The 27,163-nt window shown below is 53.6% G+C and overlaps 1 protein-coding gene across 1 annotated transcript in view; it reads left to right on the forward strand.

Annotated features, from left to right (window-relative positions):
• Window positions 1-27,163, forward strand: part of LOC119107385 (uncharacterized) — a 77,152-nt gene that overhangs the window by 48,238 nt on the left and 1,751 nt on the right. The window contains 26 exon segments of the mRNA XM_037230819.1: window positions 6,025-6,221; window positions 7,210-7,236; window positions 7,238-7,309; window positions 7,735-7,828; window positions 8,710-8,823; window positions 9,981-10,075; window positions 10,336-10,608; window positions 11,188-11,271; window positions 11,561-11,679; window positions 12,000-12,219; window positions 13,702-13,902; window positions 14,053-14,259; window positions 14,602-14,749; window positions 15,182-15,387; window positions 15,668-15,865; window positions 16,296-16,502; window positions 16,937-17,068; window positions 17,496-17,666; window positions 19,070-19,530; window positions 19,862-19,993; window positions 20,403-20,524; window positions 22,024-22,241; window positions 22,562-22,697; window positions 23,113-23,253; window positions 24,184-24,237; window positions 24,602-24,693. Of these exon segments, the coding sequence (XP_037086714.1) occupies window positions 6,025-6,221; window positions 7,210-7,236; window positions 7,238-7,309; window positions 7,735-7,828; window positions 8,710-8,823; window positions 9,981-10,075; window positions 10,336-10,608; window positions 11,188-11,271; window positions 11,561-11,679; window positions 12,000-12,219; window positions 13,702-13,902; window positions 14,053-14,259; window positions 14,602-14,749; window positions 15,182-15,387; window positions 15,668-15,865; window positions 16,296-16,502; window positions 16,937-17,068; window positions 17,496-17,666; window positions 19,070-19,530; window positions 19,862-19,993; window positions 20,403-20,524; window positions 22,024-22,241; window positions 22,562-22,697; window positions 23,113-23,253; window positions 24,184-24,237; window positions 24,602-24,693 (4,121 nt within the window).

Here is a 27,163-nt window from a genome sequence, read left to right on the forward strand (position 1 = left end):
AAGGCGTTCGAAGCGGTCACGCTGGGACAGGACGACATCCCTGACAGCACGTGCGACCCCTAGATTGGCAGACACCAACTGCGCCTGTCCCTGCATAGTGCACATGGCGGGTGTCGTCAGCTCGAGCAGCAGCAGAGCCACGCACAGGCCAAAAGGAAAAGCTCAAGTCTCTGAGGGTTCCGCCAAAGCCGCTGGCAGTGGCTGACACCTCCTGGACGCACCTTAGCACCTCCGCGAGCTCATCAGGGCTGGTCACCAAGACCCCGTTCTGCTCGACTACGGAGGCCTGGCACGCCTCGCTGCAGGTCCATCGGGTGGGGCACAGCGGGCGCAGAGATGCCTGGGCTCCGATGTGCTCTAGCGCAACCATCCTCTTGGGCGAGTCGAGGTAAAAAGATACCAGTCGACCGACCTCCTGGATGGCGTCCCGGACCTCGTGCACGCCGTTCAGCGCCTCCTGGCAGACCAGGTTCAGGCGGTGGGCCGTACAGTGGACGAACACTGCGCGCTGAAAACTGGATGACGTTTCCAGCCTCCTCGTCCCGGCAACAGGCAGGCCAGGCCTGCGTCATTTGCTGCTTTGAGCAGTTAATGACGGAGTCAAATGTCTGCCGCAGAGCGTGCCGCGCCTCCTCCTGCTCCTTCGTCTTGTCGACGCCAGCGAGCGCTGCCACACCACTTGGTCCGCTAGAGTTGGATAAACCTTTGTACAGCCAGTTGGTGGCAGGCGCCGGCTTCGCGAGCTCCAAAGCACTCCAGCGATTTCAGTTGAACAGGAAACCGCACATCACCACTGGCACGTCAGGCACCACTTACGCATGTAAGCGATTTGAAGCTAGCACAAATCATGCGTAAAGGCATATATCACGTTCGCATAATCGACCATGATGGGCCCTGTACGTTAAGATTCGGTCACTGACTTGTTATAAGAAAAGATTCACTTATCTTCCTATCTGGGTGTTTCTGTACTCTGTAGATAACTTTAAGTTCTAAAAGGGGCATAGCATTCATACCTCCCTCGATTTAGGCCTGAGCGTACTTTGAAAAAAAGGTCACCGATGGAGTATTCGCTGGTTTGTTTTTAGCGTTTAGCAGGAGTGCATTATGTATCAAACGAATAGGGCGCATGGATCTTCGATAGGCTAACTCATGTTACCGATCAGGAAGGCCTTCGCCCCACGGAGCTCCGTTCAGGCGCCGACTGTTGAGCTGCGTGACCGGTAGCCGACACCGGGGGGCCGTGCGTGTCGGCCGCCCCTGACCGCGCCGCCCGTCTGTTGACAAAACAGCCGCGCCGACATCGGCGCCGAAAAGCCAGACCGCCGTGAAACGGTCTCAGTCGGCGATGGCCGATCGGCCAACACAACCGGGCGTCATTTAAATCACAGACTGTTAACATCGACCTCCAGTGGGCGATTACAAAGCGCGGGAACGACTGGAGGATTTTGGCACATTCATGTTGCTTTTAGGCGCTGTTTGGGGTGGCTAGATCCCTTAAGTCGACCATATCTATTGTATATATATATATATATATATATATATATATATATATATATATGTTGGAATATTTTGGCAGAATTCTTTCTTTGATACATGTTTGATTAAAAATAACTGCTGACTCAGCATTGACGAGCTTTTTGATGCATCGTTCTAGTTTCCGGGCCTTCGACTTTGCGTCATCGCTTAGATTAAAGATGGTTCGCACAAAATTACTCATATATTCATAACTCCTTCCATTCTAACGTTTCGAGATCTTATCTCATCTTCGGAGAAGACCAAATTGCACAACAAATAAGTTTTGAGTTTTAAATGATGAAAAATCGTGCACTACTGTTGGAAACCATCTTTTGGTACGGGGAACATAAATTAAGCATAACTAATTGAAGTAAGACGGATTGCTATTTTCATTTTCATACAAGTAAGAAACACTCATAATGGGAACATCACGAATACACAATGGGAACACTATTGTCACAATCACAATCACATGGTGGGCGGTGAGCACTTCTGATGTGTATATATATATATATATATATATATATATATATATATATATATATATTGACCATGTGACGTCCGCAATGCGAGTGTAACCGTGGGATATGTGGATTCATGCCGTCGAAAATTTCTGGGATAGTCGTATGACGCTTACGGACAGGAGAAAAACATGCATGGCTTATCGTACATAGTCGTACATGCATGCCATTTTGAACTGCGTAAATAACAGCGACGCTCGTGAAGTACCAAACATAAATCCTAACTCCCTCCCAGCAACAACCAGTTGCGGAATATTGCCGTTTTACGCGAGAAGAGAATTATTGAGCGCGCTTATAATGGTTGGAGATTTGTTGATCAGCCTACCTTAGTTACTACGACATAAATTATTTGTTTATTCAGATCATAAATCCCAAAGCAGTGCACGCTGGTGACTGGCCATCATCATGTGCTAATCGGCGCATGCGATGACTGTACGTTTGAAAGCCAACCAACGCGCATAAATGGGCGTAACGATATTGCTCGGCCCATTCCCACCGGCGGATGCGTGACGCTGAGGCCCTCACGTCACCACAAACTCGGCCACAGTTCCGCCCCGTCCATCCGTGGCCGAGCTGTGCCCGACGACGGGGGCCGTCTGAGTAGCAGCCTCGTCGGCGGGTGCGCGGCCCCCTAATCCGGCCGTCTACTTTGATGATACCATCGGGTCGCTTCCGGCGGCACCCAGCCGCCATTGATAAAGCATGCCGGCCGGCTTACCCCGCACGTCAGGCGCGCCGTGGCGACGCAGCCCGCGGCCCCGCGAGCAGGCGCGACGAGCGCGCTGACGTCACACGCGCGGTCAGCTGTGAGAGCCCCCCCGCGATCGGAGGGCGAGGGGGCAGGCTGACGACAGGTGGCGATGGACAGAAGATCGGAGCCGGATGTCCCGGTCACGGTGGGGATTAGGGCTCAATTCTTCACACGTCAGGCGGTGTTGCATTGTGAGTGTGGGAAAACGTGGCGCAGCGGCTATGGCGTCATCCTTAAAAAGATCACCACCGTGATTTTTATTTGACAACCATTATTCCAGCTTTGTTCCCAGGCCACGTTCCAGGTTTGCCACTAGTGGTGGCTGATTATAGATATGGATCCGTCTGTAAGTAGGCGAGTTTAACGCCTTTGTAGTGCTAATGCAATGCCTATTTTTATCTTATGCAAATGAGTTAGGGGACCGTTCATCACAGCTGCTTCTTTCTTCACCCATTCTCCACTTACGTCAGGGTGTTTAACGTGCCCATGAAGCAAGGCTGTCTGTGCTGAAATGTGTTCAGGTGGCCTTTGTCGTTTTGCTTTTATCTAATAACGGTTGCGGGATGTTTTTTTGTCCTTGGCAACACTGCACAAATCTCTTCTAGCCACGCTCGTAGACGGCTTCTGGCGAAGCATCGCTGAAACGTGAATTCCAGGCTGGCCTTTGCAGTGAAAACATTTGACACAATTGACACGTGACACCGTGACACTGCTGGCGCCGGTCGCAAGCTCACTCCCCCTTCTTGTTTCTTGCCTTTCAAAAGGCCTTCAAATAAATCTACTCCGATTTCAGAGAGGCAATGAGTCAGACGGCATAATCATTTCCGACGGCATGCTCATTTGTCTAATGCGGGCCGATGTCACTTAAACAAAGGCGTCGTGAAAGGGTTCGATTCGCTTACGCCTCGTAATGTCAGTGTCAGATGGCCCAACGGGGACATCACAGGCCATGCTGCTGCCTACAGGGGCCGTGTTCGGACGAACATAGCAGCACATAGTTCTACGATCAGACCTGCCTCTGCTATTGCTATAAACGTTATACCATGCATTGCGGGTGCTACTGCTATGAAGACTTTACGACAGAATCAGCAGCCGAGATTGTATGACGTCACCTGCCCCTCGCCCTGGCAGGAAGGGTAGGCGTCAAGGGAAATCGAACCCGAGGCATATGGTTTCCCAGAAGCGCGGTGAAACCACTGCGCGACCGGTACCCGTTCTGGACGTGCATTGGTGAACCGAGGGCACCCACCGCCATTGCAATCACACGGCTTTTGTCGCCAAGTGTAGGAGGTTCGGAGAACTGCAGCACAAAGAGCTCCGCCGGATGGCCACCAGTTCGGAGAAGCGTAGCGGATAGGGGGCGACAAACACATCAGTGATCGTCGCGTGAATATCATCTAAAAACGACTTGAAGCGACCTATCGTGGAACATTGAGCAGCGACATCGTGCCGGTCATTCACGCTTCATGGCTCACGTTTTATTATGTGGTACTAAAAGACGCGTCGAGCTAACGAGAGCCTATAGCGAGGCAGCTAAAGACGCCAGCTTGCAAGGGTCTCACAGATATGAGTGATGAATAATTGTTTAAGGCCTTCAAAGTATTGACAACATCGCGCGTTAGTTGACGGCACTGTTCACTGTGACAAATCCCGAATTTTCACCAGCGGAAGTGGCAAGCTCCCCATCGTAACACCTGTTCCCATTCACGCGGGAGAGTTGGCGTCGTTTTATTTCATCCGTGTGTTGTTTGCTCGCACCAACCTGGGCTGTCAAACAATAAAACATATACCTTATATGGAGCGCAGCAGGGAGAACACAGCTGCCAACGGTGGCATTAAGGGCTTCCGGTGCCACCTTCAGCATCGTTAAGGGGACGGAGGAATGGCGCTATATCCAATTCACCTTGCTGATACGTGGTTTTCCTGCGAGAGCACATTCTCGAGCGTCTTTACTTCTAACCTGCCGCGGTGTTAAATGGCCCTGTTTGCAACCTTTACATCACAAAGTGAAATCGGATATCAACTGAATTGTGTGTTTAAAGCCGATAGTTATAGATGCTTCCTCAGTGCCACCCTCCATATAATCACGCAACCTCGTCTTTATCCCAAGAATGCAAATGACGCAGCTCTAGCCTTGTCCAACTCAAACATATCGATTTGCCGCACATGTTCATGCCACATAACGTCGTCTAGCTCGGAGAAACAGACGAACACATGGGTGTATCACAGATCCAGGATCGCTGGCAGGCACGTGATCATTCAGCATGGAACCATAAGGCGATTGGGCACAGCCTGGTTGCATGCACGTATTGCGGGTGGAGCAAATATATATATATATATATATATATATATATATATATATATATATATATATATATATGTGTGTGTGTGTGTGTGTGTGTGTGTGGTGTGTGTGTAATTGAGAACAGGTAGCACGCCTTGTTAACATGCCCGCTGTTCTGCGAGGGGAGCCCAACAGCCCCCCCCCCCCCAGCCGTCCGTGCTTTTTAATTCGCCCTACAACAAGGAAGCTAGCATACCTATGTGCGATTCAGCGTGCCTTCACCCGAGTATGAAGCGCAGCGCATGCCAAATGGATCTAAAGTCGGCTGAGAGTTGTGAAAGGCAGTACTCTTTTGTGCCATGCAATCTATTAAGACTTGAGAAAATTATCGCGGTCCTACAAACACACGCCTAAAGAGGAGGAGAGCGCGTGCCAATGGCGGTGAAACGCACAGAGCTGGTAACGTCTCCGCCTGGTTCCCTGGTATGGAATACACATGTGTCATGGCTCCCTTGGTGGGAAAGCTCATCAGTGTTATCTTTATGTCTGGTTACAGCACATAAAAAATGAGAAGGCCCCGTGTGACCCAAACGACACTACGAGTGATGGGTCTGAATGTCTTTGATCTTAATTGACTCAAATAAAATGAACCTGCCTTAGATCATTACTTGGCTCACAAGAAGACTTACTGCAATTTCTTTTCACACTGCATATTGTGCACTTTCAGTGTCATGCTCTCTGAGACAATATGGTGAGGCCGGGGGCAGATTTGGCCCAACCGCGGGGCGAATTATGATCGCAGGTTCAGTGCACGTGCTGTTGCTAGGTTCCCATCCTGTCGGTCGGGAGGACCTACCCCAATACACGGTGCGCACCATGTATCCGTGCGCTGACTGCATACGTCAGCGTCGCTTTGCCAACTCTCCTGTAACCCGACCCTCGGTCCATTTCAGATCGGACCCCGCTGCACATCGCTGCCGAGCGGGGTCACGCGCTAGTGGTTGAAATCCTGGCGGACAAGTTCAAAGCTTCGGTTATGGATCGGACCAAAGATGGCAGCACGTTAATGCACATTGCCTCGCTGAACGGCCATCCGGAGGCGGTGATGGCGTTCCTACGAAAAGGCGTTCCTCTGCATATGCCCAACAAGGTGCGCCGCTCACCCGTGCTGATCACACTCGGACGGCTGCTCGCTTGATCGGATTGGTTACGGCCGGTTTTGATTTCAGCACGTCCTCACGGCAGGACGTTCCTCGTGGGGCTAATCGGAGGCTGACCGGGCAGCGCCAGACGTTTCTTCCCCCGCCGCCGCCGTCTGTATTGGTTACTTGTGCGCCATGATATGTCGGGATCTGGCTGATTAGTCAGGAAATCTGTAGGCAATTGATAACCGTAGCCTATAAAGCATTCAAAACATACATGTCGTATAACTGGTGGCGTCGCAAGTCACGCGACTTCCCAGTCCCCATGACGGCCTGATGACTTCTGGTCCCTGTGGCATCTGTGAGGATGTCAGGGACAGGTAAGATCAGTATATGTCAATTTTCTGCCCTTCTGAGTCGCACACAATTATAACGTCTCATGATGAGCAAAGCATTACTCTTTTGTGTAGGTTAAGTTTACTCACCGATTTATCACAAGTGGACAGTAAAATTAACTTGGGCTCAACATTTGTTGGTTGACATGTTGTGTTGTATTGGTCTCAGCGGAACGCGAGCTGACGTAGTATTGACCTTGATGGAACGCGAGTTGACATGGTATTGACCTTGGTGAACGCGAGTTGACATAGTATGGACCTTGGTGGAACGCGAGTTGACATCGTACTGACTTTGACGGAACGCGAGTTGACATAGTATTAACCTTGGTGGAACGGGAGTTGACATGGTATTGACCTTGGTGGAACGCGAGTTGACATGGTATTAACCCACACTGCAAGGTATGATTGACTCTGACAGATACAAATCTAGATCAGTTTGAATTGCGTCAAGTCAAAACAGCCCGCGGGAGAAAGGGTAAGTACGCTTCGTTACCGATAGCAAGACCATGGCCACTACAGCTCCTGCCAAGACGGTCAGTAAGGCATCCCACGTGCGTCGTTTCCGCTGGCCGGAGGCTGACAATGGCCGCCCCACCCTCAGGCGGGAGCTCGGGCCATCCACACGGCCTGCCCTCACCGGCCACGTCGGAGTCATCAACGCCCTGATTCAAAAGGGCGAAAGTGTCGACGCCGCCACCAGGGTGAGACCAACAAACGCCACCAGCGGTCTGTCAGTGCACCTGCGATACACTGGTGCTCAGAGATGACGCCTCAGATGGCGGCAGTGACGTCATCCTTCCTATACTCTTCAGTCAGCTGAAACGAGGCCGTATCGCCAGCAGCAGGTGGAGGACCTTTCATAATGTTGGGCTTCCGGGCCTACGTTGGTAGCCACTTGACTTCTCGCACGAGCCGTTCGCATTGTTCCCGATTCGCCCACTCGATCTGAACGCAGCCCATCATCGGGATCGCTCACCACGGGCCTTACCACTCATCACTGGCATTACTGACTTTTAGCGGGCAGCATGCCTCACACATTCGTCGGAGCCGGCGCAGCATCGCGATGCGACATTCTGTTTGATGTGGAGCCCGCAGTCGACTGACCGCGGCCTCTTGTGCCCGCCAGGACAACTACACCGCTCTTCACCTGGCCGTGCAGGCGGGCAAGGCAGCCGTCGTGGAGACCCTGCTGGGTCACGGCGCCCAGGTGGAGATCAGGGGTACGTCCATGTCGGTCGGGCGATGCTTTTCTCGGTTAGACCAGGCCGGATTTGATCGGTAACGGCTCGCTGCATGGAATTTTACTCACTCTGAACGCATGAATCATGCTGACCGTATTTCGGTCAGTATGTTGGCAGGGAAGCGTGTGTTACGCCAGTAACCAATACACTATTTTCGATTGTTGCCTTTTCAACGCGGAAAACATCACAATGTTTTGGTATTACGACGCAGATTGCGATAAACCAATGAATGTTGAAACCACTTTGACAAGCTGTTGGTTCGAGCTGATAATAATATTCAGCTTTGTTTTTGTGTTGTATGTGGTGACCCATGCTAACAAAGCAAGCCGTTGTGGATATGAAAACACAAACACGTTGTAAAGTTCATCACGCGACGGACATGGCTGTTAGCAAGATATGCGATATTCCTGTCATAATTACGAACATGCAGGCTGACGTGCGGTCTTCTTCCGTACACGGCTTTCATATAACCTCACATCAAGGAACCGTAACGGCGACGTTTAGATGCTTCATGGCTGGGCTCCTGGGAGTGGCATGCCCTTCAATACACCACACATCCACCGCACGTGAAGGTGGGCTGCTTTACGGCGCATGCACAACAGGGGTCACGGAGACCGCCAACTCGTAACCTCTCCCTTCGTGCCGCCTGCACCGGGTCCCCCGCCCCCCCCCCCGAAAGAGCTCGTGCGGAGAAAGGGTCCCCACGGCGTTGGTTTATCAGCGGCGAAAAACGAAACTCAAATTTGGGGTAAGGCCCAGCGGTTGTGTGGCTGGCCTCCTCTTCACTCCTGTTGTGAAATTTCCGTTCACTTCGAGCGCCCGGCTCAATATTCACCAGCGAGCGCGTGCGTACGTTGCAGGAGGCGCTCTGCGGGAGACGCCGCTGCACATAGCGGCGCGCGTGCAGGACGGCGACAAGTGCGCTGAGATGCTGCTCAAGTCGGGAGCCAGCGTGCAGCTCACCATGGAGAACGGTACGGACGCAGCGTGTCGGCACGCGACCCTCAGCTATCTCGCGCAGCCCGTCGGTCCCGCCCCGCCGGCTGGCACGGGGCCGTCAGGATGGCGGCTGCGTCGAGGACCTTCCGTGTTTGACGCGATGCATATTCTGCTGTCCTGGAAAATGCGCGCGGCAAACTGCCGACGACTGATCCGCTGTTGAGTCGCCTGCTGCAAACTGTTATCGATGGAAGCGCACCAGATAATTATTTTGCAAGAAGAGACGCAAGGAAGTCAGTTGTTTGCATCTTACGTGCGTTCAGCGCCGATTTACTCGGAGTAATTGATGTATTATCACACGAACCTCTTAGACCAATAGCATGCCAGTTGAAAATATCAGTAACATCGCAAGAATGATGCCAGATGACTAGCAGTAAATCCGGAATCACTGCACGAAATATCAAATGGGAATGAGGGTGTGCCTCAAACAACTATTGGATGGTCACGGAGGAGCACTTAAGATCACTGGGTCAATGAGGATAATTAATTCCGCGCTTTAATGGTTATCACTGATCTCGATGAATTGCCTTCCCACCTTGCGATACTGCTCATCCGACTACTAAATGATCGCAGGCAATCACTGAGGGTTTATAGGTTAGAACGTTAATTAGTGCACCGATCTAATCATAATTAACACTGTTTATGGATCGGTTTGCGTCCAGTAGATGCTTAGTTATATATTGCACAAAGTTTCACTCCCTTGTGAAGTACTTGCTTGGATTGGTGATCTTTGCCTTGGCAGTGGATCTTTGGTTTGGGATATTAGCATTTGCAAGCTGTTTTTTCTTTTGACCGACATTCACCGTGAATTGCGCATCACGCACCGTGGTCACGCATCGACCAAATTTTGACGGGCAGTTATCATGCGTTTGCCATAAGCTGGCCAAATGAGTTCAGCATTTACTAATCACTGGATGCACAACAGTCACGTATCTTCATTTCGCGTTAGATAATTGCGGAAGCTGGGTGACCAATACGAGATCTGGTGCGGACCGCTGCACGTCGGCCATTTGTCGACAGGCCGTCGCCGTGCTCTGCGTGGTTCTGTCGGTCCCTCGTGCGTGTGTGTGCGTGTGTGTGTGTGTGTGGCCCGTGCGCCCTCAGCGAGCGTTCGGCCCGTGTCCCGCCGCAGGCCAGACGCCGCTGCACGTGGCGGCCCAGTGCGGCCATCTGAAGACGTGCCAGCTGCTGCTGCAGGACGGCGCCGACCCCATGACCCAGTCCAACGTGAGCCGAGCCGGGCGCGCCGCCGAACCAGGAGGCGCCACCTCAGCATGCGGCCACTAAGGCTGAACAGCCCCGAGAAGGCGCAGCTGTGGTTACAGCTTACACCAACCCCGTTGATTTTGACTTCCGTATCTGACTTCCGTAAGGGCCTTTAGTGCCTCTTATCTGACGAACCTATCTATACTGCCTAATCTTACGCTGAACCCGCGTCACCAGCATGCGATAACACTTGATGTGTGCTGTCCCCCGGCGCCGTGCAGAACGGCGAGAACCCGCTGCATCTGGCCTGTCAGAACAGCAACTACCAGGTGATTAGTCTGCTGCGCGACTGCGTGTGCAAGCTGGCCAGCTCGGAAGAGGAGGGCGCCGCCCGGCTGAAGAAGCTGCTCAACATCCGCAACTCCGAGGGCGAGACGGCCGTCCACTACGCCGGCCGCGTGACCAAGGACAAGCTGCACTACCCGCAGGAGGACCGCGACATCGTCAAGCTGCTCTGCGAGAACGGCGGCTCGCTCGACCTGCTCACCACCAAGGTGCTGGCGAGCGGTAGTCGGGGTCAAGGGTGGAGGTATTCTCCCCCAGACCAGCCCAGTTGAGCTGGTGGTTGGGACTGGGAAGAGGTGGCTGGCGGCGACAACGCCGGCAGGGACGTCCGTTAGTGTAACGTTCTTTTATTTGATGTGTGCATGAGAGCTTTGCTGATAGAAGGGTGCTGTTTGGTGCAACTCAATTGATGCCCATTTTGCTGGGGGACTTTTATTCAACATTGGTTTCGCTGCTGATCCGTCAAACTCATGCCAAACTGACGTACGCGGTCAAAAATCGAGGCGTTTGTCGTCGCGTCGCGATATCGAACACCGAACACGTGTTCAGAAATTGCCGGAAAAGCATGCACTTATTGAGACTGAACTAACGTTTCCGATCATTGTATCCTGGCCAAACAAACACCGTCTCACTACGTGGCCGGCCACGGAAATGATACCGTCCTAGAGCAGATGCTGATTCATCTTTACGATGTGCAAATTCGAACACCAAACAGGCGTTCGGAAATCGCCGAAAAAGCGTGTACTCATTCAGACTGTAAATTAACGCTCGTTGACACTGGATCATAGGCTAAAGAAACGCCGTTTCACTACGTGGCCCGCCACGGAAACAACGCAGTCCTAGAGCAGATGCTGGTTCATCTAAAAAACCAGGTGAGGGCTGTGTAATGTGTGTTATATATGTATTGTTAAAGTCGGTGTCAAAGTATTCTCAGGGACAGCCTGCATCGCTTGTAGTATGCGTTATCCTGTCACTCAATTTACAAAGAGCGACTTAATTTAGCCCACCAGGAAACAAGAACGTTCTATGTTTTTGACCGTAATCGATTAATCCCGCTTAAGCCCAACACAACAAGCGACCATTGTCAACGTGTCACATGTAGCACATGTAACTCGAAAGTGTCGCCTGCTGCCAATCAGGCCGAACCTCCCGTTCCGCCAGGCGCCAAACGTGCAGATCGTGCTGAACCGCCAGAACAACGGCGGCGCGTCATGTCTGATGGTGGCCGCCCAGCAGGGTCACCAGGAGGTCACCAAAACGCTGCTCGCTCACAACGTCAGGTGCGCCGTACAGTAACGAGCGTGTGTTGGTGAAACCTGATCGTGGCTCGCTTCTCTCGGGCCAGGTTTCATGAGTCAAGTGCGGCTTTGGCTCTGGTACATTCAACGTGGTGGGAGTCCGACATTCTTCAGTTATATTTTCAGATATGCTGCCCGTCTATGTTATGCACCGGTCTAGTTCACACGGGCTTACCGTCCATCGTCTTCCTAGCTCATTTTCTCAGTCCATGTCCCCCGCCTCTCGGCCGACCCACCATTGGTCCTGTTCCCCGAGGCCCGGCTGCACCGGACGAGCCTCACCGCCTCCTCCGCGCCGGCAGGGTGGACGTGTTCGACAGCGAGGGCAAGGCGGCGCTGCACCTGGCCGCCGAGCAGGGTCACCTAGACGTGTGTAACGACCTGCTGGCGCACAAAGCGTTCGTCAACTCGCGCTCCAAGATCGGTCTGACGGCGCTGCACCTGGCCGCCACGCGCGGCTACACGGACCTGGTGAAGGCGCTCATCCAGAAACATAACGCTGCAGTCGACGTTAACACACTGGTGAGCTGGCCGACGCCATACTGCAGAAAACACACGGCATGCCCAACATGGCCGGCGCAGAGGCCACCAACAATTTCAGTGCATCGAGAGACATTGTTTCAAGAAATTGGATGTTACAATAGTTACTTCGGACAAGGATGCTCGTCCCCCATTTCTTCAGACACAGACGATTTCAGGAAAAAAAAGTCTGACTTAGTTTGAACTATTTTTGGCACACGCGCACGCCATGTTCAGCGCGTCGATGTCACTCGAACGTGCAGTGCAGGGCATGGATGTTTGCGGACTTGGGGACCGGTGGTGGATCGGTGCCAAGGTCGGACGGCCCGGTGCAGACCGGGTAGGTGGGAATCAGCCAATTACCAGACGCCCTCTGTCCACCACTTCCGCGCCGTCAAAATAACCATTTAGCCTAAGTTGCAAAATTGAATTGTCATGTGGCACGGAAAGAAGCGAAGTCGTTAAAACAGTCTGCTCAAAGATGTGAAGTTCCGCCGCGTCTTGCTCAGGGTCAGAGCCGATTTTCGATTGACATGATATTCAACACTTTGAAATCGGGTGGTCGGCATCTGGGTTCCGCCGGCTGAAATTGTCAGACCGTCAAATAATTAGCTGAATATTATCTCAGCCGGTTAATGCCAACAAGTGATCGGTCTTTGCTTACAAATAAATTAAAAACAACACAGTCCTAGAGATGGGATTTTCGCTTGAATGCCATTGCAGACAATGGCTCGCTAGGCATGCGGGGGGGGGGGGGGGGGAGGGCGTGGGAGGTTTATTAGAGTACATGTTCTGCTGACATTCTTAGGTTATACTGGACCCGCATTGCGCGCAGGCTTTCACAACATCTGGAATTGGGCCGGTAGAAGTGTAATCCATCAAAAAGCGTCTGCTGTTTATTTCACAACAGCCTCACACTTCGACTGATTCCTCTTTATGTGAGGACCACCGCGGGCGTCGATGCTGAGTGGCGGAATGCTCGGCGCCCGTGCAAAACATCGGGGTTCGATTCCCGACCGCTGCACTTTCTGTTTCACGGTAGGGTAGCGGCTCAATGCCACACAGCCCTGTCGGATTGTGGCTGGCTGAACGAGGTCTGCTGTGGACAGGTAACAGGTCCTTGTTGTCACGTCCCAAGTGCAAACCCATCTCACTGACTGTCTTCACGGACACGCTGCTTTCGCCTGCCTCCACAGGCTGGGCGCGGCTAAGGCCGCCGGCTGTCCCTGCAGTCGAAACTTTCCTTTCCTACTGATGGACTTAACGCACTGAGAAAACGCCCGTCTGCAGGCAAAGTGCCCTCAACCCGTGGGCTGTACTCTAAGCCAAGCCATCAGCTGCAACCCGCTGCTTATCTGAACAAATAAGAGCCACTCGACCATCAACGAGCGCGAGCGCCCTAACTCACCGACTATGCTCGCCGGCAACTCCCCTCCGCCGTCTACATAACAGCAGCACCTCTAACCGTCCCACCGGCGCCGGCAGACGAAGCAGACGCCGCTGCACCTGGCGGCGGAGGCGGGTCAGATCGAGGTGTGCAGCGCGCTGATCCAGATCCGCAGCGACGCCAAGGCCACCAACGACAGCGGCCAGAAGCCGATCCATCTTGCGGCGCAGAACAACCACTCGGAGGTGGTCAAGCTCTTCCTCAAGCACTTCCCCGAGCTGGTCACCACCGCCGACAGGGTCAGTCGTCCGCCCGTCTGTCCGGTGCTCCGGGTGCAGCTGCTGTAGCGGTGGTCGCTCGCAGTGGGGGTGCTACAGCTATGCCGCTTGAGACAGACTCTTTGTGTCTGCGATGGCCCACCTGACGGTCGAACTTGCCCTTCACGGCAGGACGGCAACACCTGCGCCCACATCGCAGCGATGAAGGGCTCGGTGGACGTCATCAAGGAGCTGATGAAGTTCAACAAGCAGATGGTGACGTCGTGCCACAACAAGACGTCCGAGTCGACGCCGCTTCATATGGCGGCAGAGGGCGGCCACCCGGAGGTGGTGCAGGTGCTGATCGAGGCCGGCGCCAGCCCCACTGAGGAGACCAGGGTCAGTGTTGGCCGCCCACAGAGCAGGCCACTGCAGCATTGCAGGCGGGGTACGGTGCTCACTGATTTGATTTACAGGAGGAGAGGTGCTCTGTTGCAGTGGAACATTCTCCTTTAAGTGCGTGCTGTTTTCATTGAATGCTAGCCAGACACATCTCGGTGACTTGGTGTCGTTTCAAATACGTTGACTTGTTTCTTCGACAGTCTCCGCAGAGTTTGCGTCCGTTTGCGATTAAGCGACTGGAGCCGTGTGCGCCCTGATCCCCCTCTTTCTGACCAAAACCTGACCCCACCTGATCCAAACCTGACTGCACCTGACCTGACCGTGCCACGCCTGCTCCAGTACGGCTTCACGCCGGTGCATCTGGCGGCGCGCGCCGGTCACAACGGCGTGCTCACGCAGCTGCGCGCCCTGCACGCCTCCATGCGCATCACCAGCCGCAAGAACGGCCTCAGCGCGCTGCACGTGGCCGCCTTCTACGGAGAGGCCGGTACGTGGGGCTGGCCGGCTGCTGGAGAATCTCCGTCTCAGAGATTCGGCCTAAGCGGTCAGGCCTGCTCGCGATGGTTATGTCACTCAGTGAATTTTTCGCGTGCCTCAACGTTACGGCCTTTGCAAAGAAGATCGGGAAGGGTTTTGATGTGTGTTTGGGGTAGATAACCACGTGTGAAGTGTTTGAAACACGCAGTGATTGCAAGAGTCCTGTCAAGATACGTGCGAACGAATGTAAGCAACAGAAAATGTACGCACACCAGGCTATAAAGATCAACAGTCAATACAATAATTAAGCAGGGGATTCCTTCGGTCCCGTCGGTTCATCGTCAGAAATTGGCACACCCAGTGCAAAAGTGACTCGACACGTCAACACTCGCACCTCCTGCGCGTGGCGTCAGTCCGCGCCTAACCCCTGCGCGCGCTGCAGACATCGTGCGCGAGCTGCTGCAGCACGTGCCGGCCACGCTGAAGTCGGAGACGCCGACGGCGGCCACCTCGTCGTTCATCCGCGAGCTGGGCTCGGAGTCGGGCCTGACGCCGCTCCACATGTCCGCCTACAGCGGCAAGGAGAACATCGTCCGCCTGCTGATGAACTCGCCCGGCGTCCAGGTGGACGCCACCACCAACCTCAACGTGAGTGATGTCCGCGCGGGCGGCGGCAATGACGGCGGGCAGAATGTAGGAGTGTCTGTGGACGAGCAGGCAATGCTGGACATGTCACTCGGAATGTCTGAGGTCCTCGCCAGAAAAGATGCATCTCTGGGAGCAAGATGGTAAGATTTGGTCTTGGTTTGACCGGGTACGCCACCATTGCATACTTCGGACTTCGTCTTGAAGGCGTACATCCCGCTGCACCTGACCTAAGTGGGTAGCTACACTGACCTGACCTGACCTGACCTGACCTGCGCATCAGGCGTACATCCCGCTACACCTGGCGTGCGTGGGCGGCCACACGGCTGTGGCCGGACTGCTGCTCAGCCGGTCCACGGACCAGCTGCACTGCAAGGACCGACGAGGTCGCACCGGGCTGCACATCGCCTCGATGAACGGCCATCTGGCCATGGTCTCCCAGCTGCTCGGGCAGGGTGCCGACATCAACGCTGCCGACCGGGTCAGTGGCGGCGGCAGCGACGGCTGGGACCAGGCCAGCTGGCCCGGGGGCCCGATCTGGCGCTGGCTGAAACCCTGTGTGTGAAGTTGTGCTGTGCGAGAAGAGCGTCGCTTGTCGAAGGTGCTGGAATAGTGCTGCAGTTTGCAGACCGGGACGTCTAGGAAGGAGCCTGTTGGTGTGGGCTGCGGAGATAGTTGTATGGATGGTGTCAGTGGATAGACCTTAAGCCAAATGTACTGCTTCGTTCAGTTCGCTGAATTTCCATATTGTTCGGAGCGGTAACAAGCGTTGTGTCCGGTCACGAGGATAGTTGGAGGTAGTTATACGACGGCATCTGCTTAAACTCTTCCGCACAACACACACGGTGGCGGCGTGTCTCCTTGTTTTCCTCTTGGTCTGTGCCTGACGCCGGCTGCTTCGCCCTCTGCAGGACGGCCTGACGGCGCTCCACTACAGCAGCAAGAACGGCCACCTGGACGTGGTGAAGCAGCTGATCGAGAGCGGCGCCTCGCCCAAGTTTGAGACCGCCAACGCCAAGACGGCAATCTGCTTCGCCGTCGGCAACGAGCACTTTGACGTCATCGAGTACCTACTGCGCAAGGACCACGACTCGTACTCGCTGCTCAGCGACAAGAAGGTTGTGTTGCCGGGAGTTCGTGTGGTTGATTTGCCGACAGTGATCATTTGCTTTGTGATCATGATGAGTTGCCTTGTGATCACGACCATAGTGCGGGTTTCATATCTGTTAGCAGCTTCAGTGGTGTTTCAAGAGTAGCGACGCCAAATGTTATGTGGGGGATAGGCTGGTCGCATGGGTATCACGCATTTATTATCAAACAGAGGTCTATAAAGTAAATATTTTGTTGAGGGAAACTACGTATCACCTGCGTAACACATTTACATTTGTGGTCAGTAGCGCCTTCATTCCGAACATAAGCGTTCAACATAAAGCTGGGGAGTTCAACAGCATCCGCTCTGCCGAAATGTCTCGCAGGCATTTCGAATCATGAATGGTGACAGTGATCACTGACCTCACCCCCATGCGGTGACCGAACCCCCGCTCCGCTTCAGTTTGTGAGTGACCTGACCATGGTGAGTAAGAAGTACGGTAACAAACCGCTGCAAGACTTCATCCTGCTCTCACCGGCGCCGGTCGACGTGGCCTCCAAGCTCTCCTACATCCTCTATCACCTGTCCGTGAAGGTCAGCATTGCTCGTGGGGACGGCTGATTCTGTCTCGCTGGATTTCTGTATATACTGACATGAGTCAGTGGATTTGTTGTCTTCATCTCTCAGAATGTCATTGATATGAGAGTATTTGATCTCCACTGAGCGTCAATCCGCCAACTCTTGGCGGGTAATATGCCATTCAGACCCCTGGCCTTAAGCTGTAGCTCTTTGAGATATTTCACGCGGCTATTTCTCACACAATGGGGGCGTATAAGATAGCGTAAAAGATTTAGATAGCGTGAGTTTCATCTGGAACTTGTCGTCCAGCCAGGTGTGGTGTGCTTTCTGCCAGGCTTACTAGCGTGTCATTCTCTTCCCATCACTCCTATTCGTTTGACCTACCTTGCGTTTGTTCCTCACTGACCTTCCGCGCGGCACGTCCCCGCCCGAACGACCGCAGGAGAAGGAGAAGACGAAGGACCTGCTGGCGGCCTCGCACTACTGCGAGGTCATGGCTACTGAGATCCTGTCGCTGGCGGCCGGCTCCAAGTCGGCCGGCATCCTGCTGCGGGCACTCGACTACCAGCAGAACGAGTTCCTCGACATCCTGATCGAGCTGGAGCAGAAGGAGGTGGGGCGCAGGCTCAGTCTGCAGCGTTGGTGCGGAGGAAGGGGGGGGGGGGGAGACACTCAGATGTGTTTGGGGAGGTTAGTGAGAACCGGCCAACTTTGTAGTTTGGCGACATTGAACAATGTTGGTGGTAATTGTATTGTGGTTGTGTATGCCACTGTTGTGGATGGGCTGCAGTGCGGCGCGCAATAGCCACATTCTGGATCTGAAAATTCAACCATAGACATTGCTAGCCCAAATCCGTGAATAATCGTGCCTATCGTCCTGGTTAAGTCCCTAAACGCCGCCTTATCAGCTCTCACTTTCACATCTGGTCAAAACCCCAATCACTCTGACCAGTGTGCATTTGCAAAAATAATGTTTAAGAAGTGTTTTGTTTAATGAAGCAAGGGTTCGCATCTTGATCGCCCTCGCATTTAGCTACCAAGCAGCCAGCTCGCATGGAAGCGAAAACTGAGCCACGCCGATCGAAATGGTTTTGTTGAGGGGCTGGTGGAACTGCACACGCATGCAACAGCATACTTCACCGGCAACCAACAGATAGTGAACCTGGGAACTCCCATATCAAGTTCGACTTGATCGTAACTGGAACCAATGCCTGTTTTCGTTCATGTTCCGTAGGTGATCTCACACCCCTGATGTGACCCGGGAGCTGACCCTGGGGTCATGTCCGACAGGTGGCCTCTCATCTCTGAGGTGGCTCGGGGGCTGACCCTGAGGGCATGTCCGAGAGGTGGTCTCTCATCCCTGAGGTTGCCCGGGAACTGACTCCGAGGGAATGTCCGACAGGTGGTCTCTCATCCCTGAGGTTGCCCGGGAGCTGACCCTGGGGTCACGTCAGACAGGTGGCCTCTCACCCTGACGTGACCCGGGAGCTGACCCTGGGGTCACGTCAGACAGGTGGCCTCTCACCCCTGACGTAACCCGGGAGCTGACCCTGGGGTCACGTCAGACAGGTGGCCTCTCACCCCTGACGTAACCCGGGAGCTGACCCTGGGGTCACGTCAGACAGGTGGCCTCTCACCCTGACGTAACCCGGGAGCTGACCCTGGGGTCACGTCAGACAGGTGGCCTCTCACCCCTGACGTAACCCGGGAGCTGACCCTGGGGTCACGTCAGACAGGTGGCCTCTCACCCCTGACGTAACCCGGGAGCTGACCCTGGGGTCACGTCAGACAGGTGGCCTCTCACCCCTGACGTGACCTGGGGGCTGACCTTAAAGTCATGTCCGACAGGTGGCCTTTCAACTCCGACGTGATCCGGAGCTGGCCTCCTGGGGTCATGTCCGATAGGTGATTGCTCACCCCTGACGTAATCCGGGAGCTGACCCTGAGGTCATGTCCGACAGGTGGTCTCTCAGCACTGACGTGCCTGGGAGCTGACCTTAAGTTCGTGTCCGACAGGTGATCGCTCACCCAGCCGTGCAGCGTTACCTGACGGAGGTGTGGCGCGGACACCTGGACTGGCCCACCTGGAAGACGGTCGGCCTGTTCTTTGCCTTCCTCATATGCCCGCCCGTCTGGATGTTCTTCTCCCTCCCCATCGGCCACAAGTACTGCAAAGTTCCCGTCATCAAGTTCGCCTCCCGCCTCGCTTCCCACATCTTCTTCATCGTGCTGCTGATCCTGACGGTGGTGACGCCGCTGTGGCCCATCTGGCGGAGCACGTCGCTCATGCCGCACGTGCCCGAGTGGATGGTGTTCACCTGGCTGTCGGGCATGCTGCTGTCGGAGCTGACGAATCCGGGCGACCGCGGCGGCCTCGGCATGCTGCGCATAGTCAGCATGGTGGCCGGGGGCCTGGCGCTTGGTGTGCATCTCATCGGGTTCGCCTTCAGTACCGACTACGAGCGGCAGGACGTGCTGTGAGTGTGACGCAGTCCGGGGGTCGGACTACGCGGGGGGCAGTCGTGGGAGACGACCAGTGCAGCTGACGGCGGCCAGAGCAGGAATGCACTCGGGGTCCTGCGCGTTGATTAGCTCGCCAGGCCGAAACGTTCAGCTGTTGTTGAAGCCTGCTTGATATCAGTGTGAACCGTGACTGCAGTCCTTTCACGGGTGAGAGTTCTCATGCACCCTGTATGAAGCACGGCCCACTTTCTCCACTGCTGGCCGAGAAACCTGTCAAGCGGTGCTGTCGCCAGCGATGTCGCAGCTGCGAAGAAGCTCCCGGCAGTGATGTGTGGTCGCCAACAGGTACATCCGGAACCAGCTGCTGGCGGTGGCGATGCTATTCGCCTGCGTGCAGCTGCTGGACTTCCTGACGTTTCACCACCTGTTCGGCCCGTGGACGGTCATCATCAGAGCGCTCATGGTCGATCTCGGGAGGTCAGGACCCACTCCCAGTGCATTCTCGCGGCATGGGGTCTGCACTGGTAACGTAATCAACCAGCCAAAGCCGTGGAGATGTTATCCGCTGTCTTGCGGATCCGCCAGTTGCGATATGTACGGCATAGCTCTGACGTCACGGGGTCAAAGCTTAACGCCGGAGGATGCTACTAGATATTCCTTTTTCAGAATTCCAAAGAATGATTTTTCACGCTCTACCACGGGAGCGTTAGCGTTGTTTGAAATGCACTGAAACCATTGTTCGTGGACCACGTGCTATAATGTTGGTTGGCAGGAAGGCGCAATGGCGCCACGTTCCGTTATATTCAGCTTATGCTAGATAAGCGGAAGTTTTGGAGCATGTTGCGGTGCGGTGTTTGACTAATCCCTGCACGTTGCGTGTGTCCAGGTTTCTGGTGATCATGTCCATATTCGTGCTGGGCTTCACCCTGCACGTGGCCGCGATATATCAGCCGGTGCGGCCGATGTTCACCAATGGAACGGACTCCGGACTCGGCTATCCACCAAACGGTAACCACACGAACCGCGCTCGGCTACGCAGGAATCGTAGCCACCGATTCCGGCCTAGACCACCTCCAAACCGCAGCCATAAACCTCGGCTTGTAACACTCCATACGGTAACCACACGAACCGCGCTCGGCTACGCAGGAATCGCAACCACCGATTCCGGCCTAGACCATCTCCAAACCGCAGCCATAAACCTCGGCTTGTAACACTCCATACGGTAGCCACATCTACATGACACTGAGAACAAACGACGCTCGAAGTAACAGCCCAATAACTAACGCTTACAAATGTTGTTTTCGCGACGGTGCCAACTACTTCGTATGCCGACTGAGCACCGATTTTTTACGGGGAAGTTTCTTTAAACAACTGCATAGCATGACCAGAAGCGTCGCAGATCCCCGTGTGATGTGTGGTGACAACCACAGGCGTGAGGCAGCGGGGCAAGCGTGACCGCAGGCCCGATGTGGACGCAACAGCGCTCGTAGGCGGCAGTAGTCCTTAGCCTTTTGACAAGCGTTCTGTAGTTTTGAATAGCGCATGTAAAAGTACCTGAAACATCGCCTCATTTTAATCGCAGTAGTGTCGTTCTCAGTGACTGCTTGACCCCCTCACCTTCCTGTTTGGCGTCATAGTTTGTCGGAATGCCGTATCAGTCACGTTCTCCACTTGTATTCCGATTCGTTTGGTGATAATGCCCACCCGTCTTTGAACACTGCAGAGAAGGCTTCGGGTATTGTATTAGAGCATATTTTGATCCGGTCATTTTCTGCGATAATAAGTGTTTTGTCTCTAATATCAACGTTTTCTGTTACTGACGGCTACTGACTAGTGTTCCGTCTTTTGCCTCTCCGTGTTCGTTCATGCTGAATTTCTACTGTCCTATACTCCGTCCGTGTTCCGTCTTTTGACTCTCCGTGTTCGTTCATGCTGAATTTCTACTGTCCTATACTTCGTCCGTTCCCCGCAAGATGCATGCCCTCAACAACAGTCTTTCTCCCCAGCGAAAGTAGAGTAAACTATGCGGGTGCACACACATATGAATCGTCCTTCGCTGGCTTCTTTGATGTTCGATTCATCTCCAGAATGTTCTGTCCATATCCAGAACGTTCTATCCATGTACCCTTTGTGGCATCCAATTTTAAGGCTGTCTTCTCATATTCAAGTGCAACCCTCTCTCGGCAATAATCTGTGCCTAATACTCACTTCATGTTTTCTCCGTTGTTGGCATGTGTTATTTGTTACCATTCAGCTCTTGTACCACCTTAGCATTGATGTTCATGTAGCGCTGGGAGCGTGATTTTAAGGGACACCCGTTTAAGTTGCTACGTTTATAAAGTAATATGTTCAATACTTTCCAGCCACCAGAAGAAAGTCTGGATCTGTATTACCCCGTCGCTACTCATGTGACCTCTTCCGACCTCCACACGACACACGACCCCGTCCTCGGCGTGACCGCAGGGGTGCCATACTGAGCTCCAACTCGATGGGCTTGTGCTCCGCAGAGGCGCCGGTGCAGACTCCGCTACAGACGCTGGAGATGATGTTCTTCTCCATCTTCGGCCTGGTGGACACGTACGACTACCTACCACCGCTGAACTCGCACCCGGCCTGGTCGCAGACCCTCATCAAGTTCGTCTTCGGCTCCTACATGATCGTGGCCGTGGTTGTGCTCATCAACCTGCTGATTGCTATGATGTCCGACACGTACCAGCGGATACAGGTGGGGCTGGGGGAGTGGGACACACCGGCGGCGTCGTGTTGGCTCGCTCGCTTCCGTCCGGCAGGCAATGGACGAAAGACAATGGAACTGGACAATATTCATTTCTACAGTAAACAACGCGTGACACACGTGCTACGACCCGCAGTTAGCTACTAACCACTCCGGCTGTTTGTTTAGAATCGTAGCGACTTTCTTTTCACTGGGCTCCATGCAGGGACTACCGACAGGCTCTCTGCGTCGTCCCACATACTGGACGACGTCTCGATGTGCACACTCGATCTGAACAGTTTCTGATCTCGATCTGATCTGACTGTTTGCAGTCGAAATCCGACACCGAGTGGAAATTCGGCCTGGCCAAGCTGATCCGAAACACGAACCGCACCTCCTCGGCGCCCGCTCCCCTCAACCTCATGACCAAGCTGGTTGTCTACGTGCACGCCTTCATCAAGTTCAAAGGTAGCCGGCCAACTCCGTGACTATCAGTGCGCTGGGGACTACGTCTGGCTAAGGAGCAGCTCATTTAAAGTGCACACTCCAAGATTTGTCTCGTGAAACGTTGGCTAAGAACCACCCTGTGCTTGGACAGTAATTCGATAAAATGTCTGGTAACTCGTGTCCCGTTGAATAACTGCCTGATGAAAAGAAACAAAAATCAGCAAAGATGGATCTACTGCGTTTGTGAATACAGCTGCGCGCAATACCCCTTCACCTTCAACATGTCCATCGACTGTCAATTAAGCGCGGAATCCACGTGAGCAGTCCGCGCTCGTTGGCTGGTGCCATCGGCTGGCGTCCCTGTACTCGCTCCCTCGCCCGAGCTGCCATTGCGCCGCGGCTGACGCCCACCGTCCACTGACCCGTCCGTCGGCAGGCCGTCTGTGTGACCCGCGCGCGCTCGAGTATATGAAAACAGAACGGCTGCCGAAGGACGAGAAGAAGCTGGACATGACCACCAACGTCGGCGGCAACTGGATGGGCAAGATGCGAAAGAAGTCGGTCGGTCCCGGTCTCGGTAGGTGGCGCGCGGAGAGATAAAAATGTCATATATGTATATATATATATATATATTTATATGTATATATGACATTTTATATATATATATATATATATATATAAGAGGAATTGGCGTGTAGTCGAATGCAGGACGGGGACTCAGCACAATTGCGTAGTTGTAGATAAGCCAAGAGCATGCTCTTTCGTCACGTAGATGTGTTGCGTGGTATGCACTGTTGGCATCTTCGCTGTGTTGATGTTACGAATAGATGCATCGGTGTATTTTTATCGTTAGAAGAATGCATGTTTCATGGCGTATCAGTGTATCGTAAACTCGGCGATGAATTCGTCCTAGTGTTTGCCTTTTTCGGCTCATGTTAGGTTGTTAAGTTCATGGGTGTGGCTAAGAACCGGCATTTATTCTACGAGTTGGTGTAGTTTCCAGCACTGAAACCAAAATGCTTCTTGATGTCAATATGTTTCGTCACTGAGCCACACATGCACTGTTGTTTTGACTAGATTAGAATGCGTCCAAACAATTGTACATTGGGACGTGCTCTTTGTTTGTCCATCCAGTAGCTGTCGTCAAGTGACGATTCAACCGGCTAGCACAGGTGCGGGGCTAAGGGTTAATCCGAGCCACTGGCAGATCCAAATGGTTTTGTGAAGAATCGGGAAGAAAAAAACGAACGAAAAAACGGTTCTTTGATTTCCGACATTCCATATGCTCACAAGCTTGCTCTTTCCTTCTCCTAGCGTTTCAGTAACTAGCCGTTTCTAGCCAGCGGCCTGCGCCATTGGCCAGCCCCGCCCCTGTGCCGCCGAGGTCACTGTCCTGCAATGTAGGCAGACCGTGTCATTGCCCCGTCGTAGCGTAGCGTCCGCCTGCCCGCGCCGGCCCCGCGTGAGTCGCGGCCGTCCGGCTGGTCCGCACCGTACCGTGTTTCAGCGCTGCCCATGGCCGTCCACGGCGTCCGGCGGTCCACCGGCGATTTCGCCATAGGTACCGTCCAGACTCGCTCGCCCACCGGGGGCAATAAGGCCGTGCATGGTGCATGCTGTGACGCGGGGGTTGGTGTGCTGGCTGAGGCGATAACAGGGTACACTCGAAGCGGTGATGTTGCTGCGTTTTGAGTGCGTTGCTTGCCGCGGGAATTTTCTTTAAAGCGAATGACTCCATGCCATTTCTTATTGCGCACCGCGTTTCTCTGATTGATGAGTACTCGTGAAAAGTTGTTTTCCGCACGCATGGAGGCGACCATTCTCTCAGACTCCACAAGACAGTCTTTATCTCCGGACGGAGCGTGCCTACCTGGTAGCGTTGCCACATGCCAGACTCTGACGGCCTGGCGGTGACACGCCCGCAGATATGAACCACTCGAACCTGAGCGTCCAGCCATCCAGCGCGTCCGTCATCTCGGGGCCGCGCCGCCTGGAGAACGTCATTGACTGGCCCAAGGTAGGCGGCGCCACCTGCGCTCGGGCCGCGTCGGCAGAGCGGCCGATGACTCCTGGCGGCGTCACTGGCGGCGGCGACTGAGCTGGTGCCGCGTGAGGGTGGTCGTTTCTGTCAGAGATGGTATGACGCTCTGAAGCCCGTACCTTCTGTGAGAGTCCTCAGCTAATGGTCGAGTCAGGGGAGGTATCTTCGGAGGAGGAAACCTTCCGTGAGATTCCAAGCAGTGGCAGGAGACGGGCCTCATTATGCGACATGCTCGATCTGTGGGACATTCGGAGGAATAAGTGCGTGTTTAGATCAGTGGGGAAATTGCTTTCGGAAATGGTTCATCAAGCTAATGTTGAAAATATCGGACGTCGCATAAGTTGCCTGTGAGAATGGTTGACACTGCAGCCTTCCATAGTGGACTTGACTTTCAGGTTCGACCATTTGCGACACGCTCGATCTGTCAGGCATGCTGATGAGCCAGTGCACGTGTTTAGATCCGTAGAAAAATAATTTTAGAAATAGCTCATCAGAACACGATTGAACATGTTCAACGCCACGTACTTTGCTAGTGAGGATAGCTGAAACTGCGGCCTTCCATAACGGCTTTGGCTTCCGGATTCGACCATTCGTTAGCTCACAAAGGCCTCCCGCGCGTGCCATGCAATGTTCCCACCCGTGCCACCGCTGTGCGGTGGTATGGGATGGGCCAGCCGTCGCCCACCCAAAGCACATGTCACTCCACGCTGTATACAGGTGCTGTGGCCGCCCGGCACGGACCGGCGCCCGCAGTTGCCCGTTACCCCAGCCCTGCCGCCAGAACTGGCCGGCAAACGTGCTGGTTATTGAATTACCGGGCTGTCCACGTGTTGAGCCGTCGTATCTCACTGACGGCTGGAGATGATGACTGACCCATTGACAGTGAATGTCCCTTTTTAGCTGGTGTCCAAATTTTTGGACGATCGGAATCTTCCAAACGACATGGTAGGCTGCTGTATGCTAGACATGCACTAGAACCACTTGATGTGGTTTAGCCATCGTGTTGCTGTGGTCTACTTTGTACAGCAGTCGTGGTTATGACAGTCCTAGATAGATTTGTAGTGACGTGAGACTGCACGGATCTAGATGTGCTTTGTGTGTGGTTGTCCGTCCTGGTGGCTTATTCCGTCCCGACAGCTCTGCTGGTTAAAGCGTCTGCCCTTCGATTTGCCCGCCCGGTCCAGAGTGGGTTCGAGTCGCTTTAAGCGTGCGCTTTTTGTCTTTGGCTGGAGTGGCGTTAGAAGGCAGAACAGACGGTGCCGACCAATGGGGCACATGAAGCTATCGCCACAAAATTCTGCCGTTTAAGCGGAATTTCATGATCGGGTGGTGGGGTCAGGGCTCTAACAACAAACACTGCTTGGCGTGGGCGTTGATCCCAGAAATCTTTGCAATCAAAAGCTCCGTCCTTAAGTATTAAAATGGTGTTGCACAAATGTGTGTAGCTGTACAGTCCTACTCCAGCGGCCGTTACGGAACCAGATCCAGGCCGTTACAGATCCAACCTATCCAGCGAAATACAACTGACGTGTGCTTCTGAGCACAATCAGTACAGTCATAAACTCTCACATAAACGGATAACGGTGTTTATTGCAAATCTAAATTTTGTTTAACAATTTCGGTAAATGACTTCACTTTTCTGAAGAAGCAAAGTGAGAATCTTATTGCAGATGATTTGTGCTTAATATTCGTTTCCAGAGTTGTTAATAACGAAAACGTGCTTCAGGTGCAATTTATGTCATAATGTCGGCCGTTTGCAATGTGGTTATAAAAGTGGTGTCTGCACATCACTTATAATCATAAATTCAAACAGTTAGTTGATTGATTTAGCAAACGTTGTACGGTTTGCGCGCGACGCAAACAACGCTACACGAGGCTTCAAATATTCCGAATTGACATCACCATCTGCTTTCAACCGTGTGCTTTTTTAGGCAGGTTCTCAGTTTCCATATCTTTTGGTGCCGTGCAATTTTCTCGTGTAGCACATGTTGCAGCATGGGAGTTGTAAACATCGTAGACATGGTGCTGCACGATGACGCTACCCAAGTGCTACTATGTCCCTCGTCGCTTAGGAAACAATATGTTTGATAAATCGCATGCCAACTGTGCGGAAATGTGCCCACCACTACTGTTGACGTCACTATGTGCGTAACGTACTCTACGAGCCTGAATGCGTGCCGGTCTCTTTAGTTTCAAGACACGCGGCATGAGGCCTCCTGGTGAAAAAGGTTTCCCCAAGTGCATTAAAGTCGCGCTCTAGTTTTCAAATTCTCTTGCTGCGAGCCAGTTCACGGGTCCTTTGGCAAAAGAAACAGCCAGGCCCGCCCAAACTCGTGTAGGCTGGCTGAGCGTGCACGCTCAGCCACCAAATAGCTGTCCTGGCGATCAGACGGGATGTCCACGCCTCGTACGTCTCTCCTGTTAATACATGTGGCATACATGCTTT

Source organism: Pollicipes pollicipes, unplaced genomic scaffold, assembly GCF_011947565.3.
Source record: "Pollicipes pollicipes isolate AB1234 unplaced genomic scaffold, Ppol_2.1 Scaffold_6686;HRSCAF=7923_pilon_pilon_pilon, whole genome shotgun sequence".
Taxonomy (NCBI): Eukaryota; Metazoa; Arthropoda; class Thecostraca; order Pollicipedomorpha; family Pollicipedidae; genus Pollicipes; species Pollicipes pollicipes.